The 9583-nt window shown below is 46.3% G+C and overlaps 1 protein-coding gene across 1 annotated transcript in view; it reads right to left on the bottom strand.

Moving 5' to 3' along the window:
- Positions 1-1803: 1803 nt before the first annotated feature.
- The window catches only part of ADGRL3 (adhesion G protein-coupled receptor L3), a 309315-nt gene continuing 301535 nt past the window's right edge, over positions 1804-9583 (bottom strand). Inside the window, exon 20 of the mRNA XM_057366829.1 lies at positions 1804-2921. Within this exon, the coding sequence (XP_057222812.1) occupies positions 2854-2921 (68 nt within the window). The 3' untranslated portion in view covers positions 1804-2853. The remainder of the gene's footprint in view (positions 2922-9583) is intronic.

The raw sequence follows: 9583 nt of genomic DNA, 5'->3' as shown, positions 1-9583 counted from the left end.
ACTCGGGGTTGGTCTGGCTCATCTTTACAATGTCARTTGYGGGGTGTCAGCTTYTTCAGGGTTGGAGAGAGAGAGAAATATTGCAGGTTATTGTAAACACCTCCAAGAATAACTCTTCTAGACATAAAGGCAAGGATTTAAGGTATGGGATGGTGGGATTGTCTGGGGAGAGAATCTAATATGAGTGCTCCAGTGAAAAAAAATTTACCATTCAATCCAACCCGGGAGGATTCTGCTTTCCTGCAATCGAGTGGAAAAGCAGGGAATATCTTATTTCCTGTAATTGCAGCCCCTGCTTTTTCCCCRTGTTGCACCACAAATACACCCAGGGTCAGGACGCCTCAGGCTCAGGATTTATCATTGCCCTTTGGAGCTCTGGAAACTGTAAGAATGGGGCCCCAATGCCTGYGAAAGACTGAACTTTGAAACATTTTGGAGATACTCATTTTGCTTAATACCCTGGCTGACTTTCAGCACACTTCTGGCACAACGATGGGATGGGTTGTTCATAATTTTAATTATTTTTCTCCCTGGGAAAAAGGCTGAAAACTTTCATTGGGGAGGAAACCACAGCCTCCCCAAGATGATGGTCAGCTTGCCTGGGGACSCTGCACAAGGCTGGAGAAATGGGCAAAGGAAGAGGTGTCCACATGTGGCCGATGAAAGCATGGTGCCTGCTGTGCACTGGTCTGATAAATAAATAAATGGTCTGATAAATACATAAATCACTTGGCACTGGCACTTGTTAGGTGTTAATGGTAACAGCAGCCACACAGAGCTGGGTGACAGAGGAGGTATTCAAGTACTCGAGAGGAAAAGACTATCCCTGCAGCTCACCTTGGACCGCTGCAAGCAAATCACCACTCCAGATRCCCACACCTCTCAGGGATCGGAGGCACCTTCCAATTTCTGTTGATTGCCTGCTGCCCATTCCTTGCAAAGGTGCAGGAACTTTGGCCCCAGCACTATGCTAAACAKGTGCAACAGTTGTTTCATGCTGTCTGGCTTCTTTGTGGGAAAGACACTTCGCCTTGACTCTGCTTTCCTACGAAATGCTAGGCTGAAGAGAGACTTCTATGTCCAGAGAAAGCCATTGGGGATAAATTTCAAAAGTATCTGTTTTTCTCCCAATTATGGAGTTTTTCTCTGATTTCAATTTTTTTTTTCCTAATCTCCCTGCACTGCATGAATCCGAACAGTTGGACTCAGAGTAAATAAGGCATAAGTGAGCTTTGGGTGGTGAAGGATGAAAGGGAAACCCCAAAGCTCCCGTCCAACTCCCAGGAGGTGCCATCCTGCCAGCGCCCGTGCCTGAGTGCAGTCCAGCTGTGCTGGCAGCGTTTGCAGATGGCCACTGCTGTGGCACGGCAGGGGACAGTGGATGACAGCTCAATGCAGAGCAGAGATTTATCAGCTCTCACTCGGCTAACACCATYCCCTGCCTGCCAAGCCTCGCTCCCYGGAGAGGTGTGGACGCTGCTCCACGCTCATGCCAATACAGCTGGACCTGGCGGCATTCCTCTCGGCTCCTGGGATGTGTCTGGGAGTACAGAGGGCAGCACAGCACACACATCCCTCTCCTCTCCCTCTCACGGACACAGCTACACAGACACGGGCACCTGTGCACCAGCACAGCCTCGGACACGCGTTTGCACAGGCACAGAGCTGCACAGACAGGCCCACATGAACACAGGTGTCTAGGCATGCCTCCATTYACCCAGCCCAACAGCTGGCCCARCACCAAGCCTTCAGGKYYCYTTTTTTTTTCTTTTTTTCCTTTTTTWWKTTTCTTTTTWAACTAATGCTAAAAGCCTGGGGATCACCACGCCGATGGGGTTTGCATCCCTCTGATGATTCCTGCCCATCCCACCCTCCCCCCTYCCACAACTGCACCAAGCTGTCCAAGTCCTCTGTGGGCTGTAGCTGAGTATTTACACCAGCGGGGACCATGGGACCAGTGAGTTCACCCTGTCCACAGGGACCAGGGAGAAATGTCTGCCAAGTCCTCTGCTGGACGAGTCCAWCATCCTTCAGGTGCCTCCTGCACCCACGGCGACGGGTGAGAGCCCACGCCGGCCTCCAGCAGGCAGACCCCRTGGGATCCCATACATCCATCCCCAGCTGAGCTGATTGAGAAACGCTATCTTCAAGATACTAAGGCTCATTATTTTTTTTTTTTTTTTCAAAAAAATATCTCTATTTACACAAGACAATAAAATCTGAGCAGCTTTCCCCCGAGAAGCTTTGGCCAAGTGCAGCTGCTGCCGGACACATGCGGCSGTCCCTATTTACAAGCAACAGCCTYGCTTGACCGTACTCTGCTGGCACGTTCAGCTTCTTCTGGCGTAAGGACGACTTCTCTGTCCCTCTTGTCCTCCCCTTGTTGGCTCTTCACCCTGACAGRTCTGTATTTACAACAGCAACCTGGATCTGGCATGTTCCCCTTCAGAGCCCAGCCTGTGAGCGTGGAGAAGGGCTCAGGATGGTGGATTTCACACACTTGGCCATCTCTGAGCGTTACCAAGTTGCAAAGTCAATGTTCRCAGCAGGTGAAACTAATTTCTGATTACAAAAGACAATTTTCACCCGTTCTGCTCATCTGAAAAAAAGAGACGAGCGACCACACGGCGAGGGCCCTTCCCAGGGTGCTGCCACRCACGGGGCAGCGGGAATCTCAGCTGGGCTGTTCTCTCCTTGGGGATCAAGGGTTTGCTGAGGGTTTGTCGAGGCTGGTTCCCCCGGCCTCTCCTGTTGCACTGTCCCACGTGAGGGACGGGTGAACCGAGGCACAGAGGAGCTGAGGCGGTGCACTGGCACGGGCTCGCCGGGGCAGGCTCATGGTGTCCCCAGGCGCTAGATGACACTGTCCTCCATGGTGACTCGCCTGAAGACTGGCTCCTGCTTGGGTGTCCTTCCACCGTCTGTGAAAAACAAGGGGAGAGCATGTAAATCCCTGGAGCACGACCCCAAAGCAACCACCAGCTATTTTAAAGACCATTTCCACCCCCAAACAAAGCATGGGATGCCTGGACTTGCCTTGAAAAGGAAGGCTTGCTCAGGGAAAGTGAATGTATTTGTGAATGAGCATCCCATTGGGAATCTCCTCCCACCCTTTTTTGCTGCAGTTTTGTCTGGATTTGGCCTCTGTTTGCTGAACAGCATCAGCCACTGCTGCCCACTGCTCTGCAGGAGGAGAGGGACACTGAGGAGCCTCTTTGCTCCTCTGGGTTTAGCACATCACAGGGCTGAGCTGCAGCCGTCAGTCTGTACCAAGCCAACAGGGCTTGTTTGAGCAAACTCTTTTTTGTTGTGTCCCCCCACCCCTGAATAATAAAAATTCTGTATAAATGATTGCGGAGTAAACAGATCTGTTTTGATATCAGGCATTATCTGAAGGGCACTCTACATCCTGAGTGCTCTGCTGTTCAGCTGCCTCTGTAATCACTGCAGCCCCACTTCCACAAGCTCATGTTGGGGAGTACACAGCCACGTGCACCTTGGGGTGACCACACACAGGGTGTTTTTATAAATATTTCAGGGAGATGTTAAGATAGGCTGATCAGAAGAATYAAGAGTTATTCTGGAGCCGTTTTCCAAGCATAAATCATTTCACCCTATTTCCCACCCACCCAAACATATGTTGCTCTCTATGGTATCACAGATATTACCACAGGGAAAACGGGGGGGGCAGAACCAGCAACTTTTCAGGCATCTCCCAGCTTCGCTATTTTGGCTGGTTTTTGGGGCTTTTTTTCTGAGGAGGAGGTAGGCACTTTCATCATTTCCTTGTTGCTCATCTCTTTTTTTTTCCTAACTAGTGGGATGCATTTTCTCCTTTCATTTTCACTGCTCTTAGCACAGTGGGCTGCTTAGCACTGCAGTRCAAACTGCCAGCAGTGGAGAATGCCTGGGTGCACAGTGTAAAATCAAAAATCCCATCTATTTAATATGTAGCAGTCTTCCTGGCTGATATCAACAGCAGCTTAAGCAAAGAGGCCTTTTATCTCTAAGTTTGAATAAGCAAGCAAGGAGGTGGGTGAGGGGAAGRTGACCAAAGAGCAGAGCTGAGGTGCTTGCACCAAAAAATCCTCTTCTATTTATCATGAATAAAAAAAACTCAAAAAAAACCCTCTCAAAAAACCCAAACAAATAAACAAAAAAACCCCAAAAAACCCAATAAACAAAAAACAACCCCAAAGGCTGCTTTGTGGCAAAACGTAAAACCTTATTATTTTTTTTTAGGTGAGGAAATCAGGGGCTGGCCAGAGCAGGCACCCAATAGCCACAGCAGTTTTAGTTTGCCTCAAATTTGCCCCCCATCACACATGGTTCTAATTCCCTATGACACTGCACTTCTCTCCAGCTGCCTACAGAATGCATCTGAGAAACTCTTTTTGACTTATTTCAGGCAAAGGACAAAGGGGTTTTTTTCTTTGAATTCCCCCCACCCAAAGTCCATTTCCCCACACCCCCTGTGCAGCTTTCGTGCAACCAAAACCTCAGTGCTGCTGCTTGCCAAGTGGAATACTCAGACATCCTCCACCCAGTTTGCTAACTGCACGGTTTTCAACATTCATCCTCCAAAACCATTTATCAGTGGATGTCACCACAGATTCGTGCCCTTTGCTGCTGGTGGGACACAAAGGCTAAAAGGCTCACGTCTGGAGGGAGCTTTCCCGCCACAGGGACCCAAATTTAACTCTGCCTGAGATGCCTCCAAGAGAAGTGGGAGAAGACAGGCTGAAAACAGTTTTATTATTGCCATAATTTACCCATTGAGCACCCTTCTGCTGCAAATAGTCTTTGTTGTAACACAAGATGCAGCCCATTGAGGAGGTTGTACAGTAGCTCTGATTGTGTCTTTCAAGTTGCTGTTTGGGGTTTTAAGTAATGCTGCTAAAATACTGAGCATTTGCTTCCAACAGATAATAATTGCCCTGTATACCATTTTTTTTGTTTATTTATTGAGGTTTTAGCTTGGGTTTTTACATGTGTACAGTGTATTTAACGAGTAGAAATGTAAGAAAAGGAAATATGTGGAGAGTAAAGAAATAAAAAGACAGCAAATACTTAGGATGATTTTTTTTTTGTTCTTGGCATTTTCCTGAAGAAGACGATCACCATCTGTCTGGTGTACCGAATACAATAAACAGTAAGCACCTGTAAAAAGCTATTTTTTTTTTTTTTTTTTTTGTTCTTGGCATTTTCCTGAAGAAGACGATCACCATCTGTCTGGTGTACCGAATACAATAAACAGTAAGCACCTGTAAAAAGCTATTTTGATGTGAAAAAGGAAGATTTCCAAGCTATCCTGGCTAGACTGAATATTTCAGCTTTAAACAGACTGCCTCTTCTGAACTGGGATGATAAATGATCCGGTGTATGATCCATGCATCCCCAGGGCTTGCCAAAGCTTTTGGAAGAGCAAAACTGGCCCTCTGCCAGCTACCCGTGAATGAAATGTCTCTGAGTCCAGAAAGGGGAGTGCTGCTGCCTCCCAAGGGCACCCCAGTGCCCTCCCTGACTGCACTGCTAATGCCCCTGCCCTGGACAGTCACTGAGCATCCATCGCTGCCTCCCCTGGGAGCTCTAATCACAGATTTTATCTGGCTTCAGCTTCACACTGCAGGACGTCCTCCAAGAGAGCCTGCAACAACATGACATTTATATAATGTTCATGAGCCCAGACTATTTAAACCCTAAAATATTCATTAAATAAAATTTGCATAGGGTCTAGATGAATGCAGCAGATAGCTAAAAATAAAGCACTTTTCTTTTCAAAGGTAAGGAAGAGATCAGGGTGTGAGGTATGACCAAGCCCGTGCTCTTAGGCTTTCCCCAAACAGGTTTTTAATAAGATGAGCTATCTTTCTATCCCTGTTGACTAGGCTATTCTGCAGGGTATTATGTTCTTTATACCCTGGAGTGTTAAAGAGCACATGGGCATGCAAGAGAGAGGCCAGCTGGTCAGGGAAGGGGATGCAGGCAATAGGGACACACACCGAGGCACAGAAGGATCCCCAGGAGCTCAGTGCCTCCCACCATTACCACTGCTTCTCCTGGGCCTCTGAGGTATCCCATTGCTTATTATCTAGGGGCAGGGAGGATGGAAAATGCAAAGCATGGAGCCTTGCACTTCTCCATCCCCCTCTTCCCAGCTGCAAGAAAGGCTTTCTGAAGGGACAACTCATCAATGGATCGACATTAACAACCCTCACTCCAAACGTGCCCGTGCTTCCCAAAGGTGGCCCTGGGATTTAGAATGCAGTCTGTGTATCAGCTAGTTCTCATCAGACCAAGCATTACCTGTTTACCTCCATTTTATTTGTTTTCAGCTGAAAGTGGGTGCTTATTGAAGTTGAATGATGAAGCTTTAATCTTCTCCCTCTAAGGCAAATGTTTGTTTGGTTGGTTTTGGGATTTTTTGGGTGKTTTTTGTTTTTGTTTTGTTAAATGCAGGTGTAGAAAAGATCCCTTGAGTACAGGGCTGATTACCCCCTTMAACYCAGCCTACAAAGTTRTGTGCCCCATGCAGGAGGATGGATTTAATACCATAATCACAGCTGCCTTTTTAAACTTTTTCCTCACATTCCTGCTATGGCAGAGCATTAAGAAATGCCTTAGAAGTGTTGTAGCTCTCCCTCATGCCCCAGGAGCRTTGTAGGCACTGAGGACTTAACAATGAGTTGATTTTCACACACTGCAGTCTCCACAGAAGACACCATTTTCAGTCATATAAGAATTATGTGTAGTGAGCTACTTATGAACATGCACCAACCTTCATTATGCCCATAATCAACTATCTGACACAACAAAATCTGTTCTCAAGGGGAAAAAAATTGCAAAAAACACTCCATGTCCTGCTTCCCCAAATACCCCCCTCCCAATTACTGCATCGCAATCTTAAGCCATTTTTGGCTTGGTAAAATTATTAATTAATATATTTTTTCCATCTATGTTGTGATTCAGCTGTTTCCAAAGCTGTAAGAAGCACCAACAGTGAATCCTGTGATGTCAGAACAGCCTGGGGACAGAAAAAATCAGCTTGAAAATAAACAGCATTTTTTTTGCAATTAGAGCGCTAATAGGCATGGTAGGCTGGCAAAGAAAAGGGATGGGGAAGAAGGGAAGGACAGCCTGCACACTGATAAACCTGAAATACACAGAAAGGCTGGGGAAGAATGGCCATTCCTAGTAAGGGAAGTTAAAGATTTTTCAGCAGGATGAAACCATCCCATAGCAAATCCACCACTGGGTCTTGCATAGTTTGAGGAACACGGGTAAACGCTGTGTTGATCACCTCCTTCCCACTTTATTGTGATGATATTTGCTAGGGTGTATCTTACCCTCTGCATTAATTCAATTCCATCATAACCCTGAAAAACTATTTTTTGAGTCTAATACAGTGTAAGAGTTTTTACTGTCCCCAAAATAAGAGGCACCCCAATTCTTTAGAGCCTCAGCAGCCTCTGCTCAGCTGCTACATGGACTGCTATGACCACACGGGTGTGAAATGCCTGCTGTGCTTGCAAGAGTGATCCACCACGCACCGTCCAGTTYCATCGCTGCTGCCATGGAAAATAAAATGGAACAGGGAGGCAGCATCAAGAGCAAGAGCACAGCCTGGCTGGCCAATGGCTGTTCTGCTGTGAAGTCAGGTGATTCCCCAATATTCCAGCAGCAAACGCTCCCTTGCCGAAACCTGGACTGAGCAAGAGACACTGCTGCGATCAGCGCTTGGTCACACATGGAGTTTCTTCCCCAAGATATTTTGGCTGCAGGAAGGACTCAGGTGACTCAAAACAGACTCTTTACGGGCCATGAACTCCAGCCAACACCACCACCACTGGTTCTCTTCCCTAACAAGACTCTGCTGAGAAGCACCGAGCAGCACGGCCCCAATGCGAGGACAAGCCTGGGATTCAACGGAACAGAACTGCTCCCCTGCTCTGCTGCTGCCTTTATCCTCCAGCACTGGAAATATCTTGTCTAACACATGCCTCACCCACCTGCTCCAAGTCTTTTGGCTTTTTCCCAGCATGACAGGACTTGGATAAGGCACAGTTTAGATGGAGGCAGCACCAAGCCCCTAAGCCCAGAGCATGGGGGAGCTTTGTGAGAAATCATGTACTGCAAATTCATTACCGACCATATCCAGAGGTGGTTATTTTCCCTATCAACCCTTCTGGTCTATTTTGTTGCCTTCTGTATTCCTAATTGCCCTCCAGGGATTTGAAGGGGGAGTCTGGAGGGGAGCACCAAAGTGCCAGTGGGCCATGGGCAGAGRTGGAACAGGAAGGACAACGTGGCCGAGGAGGATGATGGCATTTGGCATATACCCGAGCAAGAAAATAAAGAGACAGCAAACAACGACCGAGAAGGCCTAACGGGGACTTGTTTTACTCTTTGACATGCTACCAGCAGTTTTTAATCTCAGAAAACCCAAATTTAAAAAAAAAAAAAAAAAAAAAAAAAAAAAAAAAAAAAAAAAAAGAAAAAGAAAGTTTAAAAAAAATCAACCATTACAATGATTAAAAGATACGACACATGAAACACTATACTCAAATCATCCGCGTGTCGTTGGCTACTTTATACAGTAGGCACAAAACAGACCTAGAATCACCTGCAGAAAATGTCAGCCAGTGTTGTTCTCGCCCCTAAACAAGTACCACCAGCCTGATATTTCTAGTCAGCCGTAGCTGCATAACCTTTGTGCTTAAACTTCTCAGCTTTGGCCTCCTTTTCTTTGGCATTGCTCAGCCATGCCTTAAAGGAGTGGAGACTCATACTGAAGACAGTAGTGGAGAGAGGAACAACAACGACAAAAAAAGAGAGATTAATTGTACAGTACATACATACAGTATCTTCTAAATTGTGATCAGTTGTTTATTGGTTGGCAAACAAGCTTCACTTTTACAACAAATATTAGTAATGAGGTCATTCAACTGTTGAGACCGTACAAAATGGATCATAAATTAAAAAAAAAAAATAAAAAGAGAGAAAAAGAAGAAGAATTCATACTCCGTGCTGCTAATTTACCTCCAGAAAGCCTATGTTACTTAAAAACCCGGTCAAATAAATAAATTTCCTGTTAGGAAAAATAATGAACAGAGGACTTTTTTTTTTTTTTAATATTAAAAATCACTGCAAAGTACTTTTTAGCTCACTACGCGTCAATCTATTTTCTTCTTAACCACTGCAGTACAAGTGCCTAAACCGGGGACCAGACTGAGCCGAGAAGGCCCTTTGCTCCTCCAGGGAAATGGCCGTCTCCTGTAGAACCCCCACTACGACTCCAAAAACCCCTCTCAGCCCCTGGATGYGCCCCGAGGGCCTGGCTGAGGGGCTGCTCGCCAGAGATGCTTCACAGGATTATCGTCACGATTGGTTGTGCACTGACAACGAGGAAGTTTGCCCTGCTCTAGTCTGCCAAAAGGTCTGCTGGCAACATGCCGGCTGAAAAAGGTTATACAGCGAGGAAATTAAAAGACTGCCTTGGCTGAAAAGAAATGGTGATGGTGTTACTAAAAATGGTCCTTAGAAAGTGATGTGTGGGTTGTTGGTTTTTTGTTTTTTTTTTTTT

The sequence above is a fragment of the Malurus melanocephalus genome, unplaced genomic scaffold (assembly GCF_030028575.1).
Source record: "Malurus melanocephalus ecotype Western Australia unplaced genomic scaffold, MMel_1.1 scaffold_72, whole genome shotgun sequence".
NCBI lineage: Eukaryota > Metazoa > Chordata > Aves > Passeriformes > Maluridae > Malurus > Malurus melanocephalus.
This window is presented reverse-complemented; position numbering and strand designations above follow the sequence as displayed.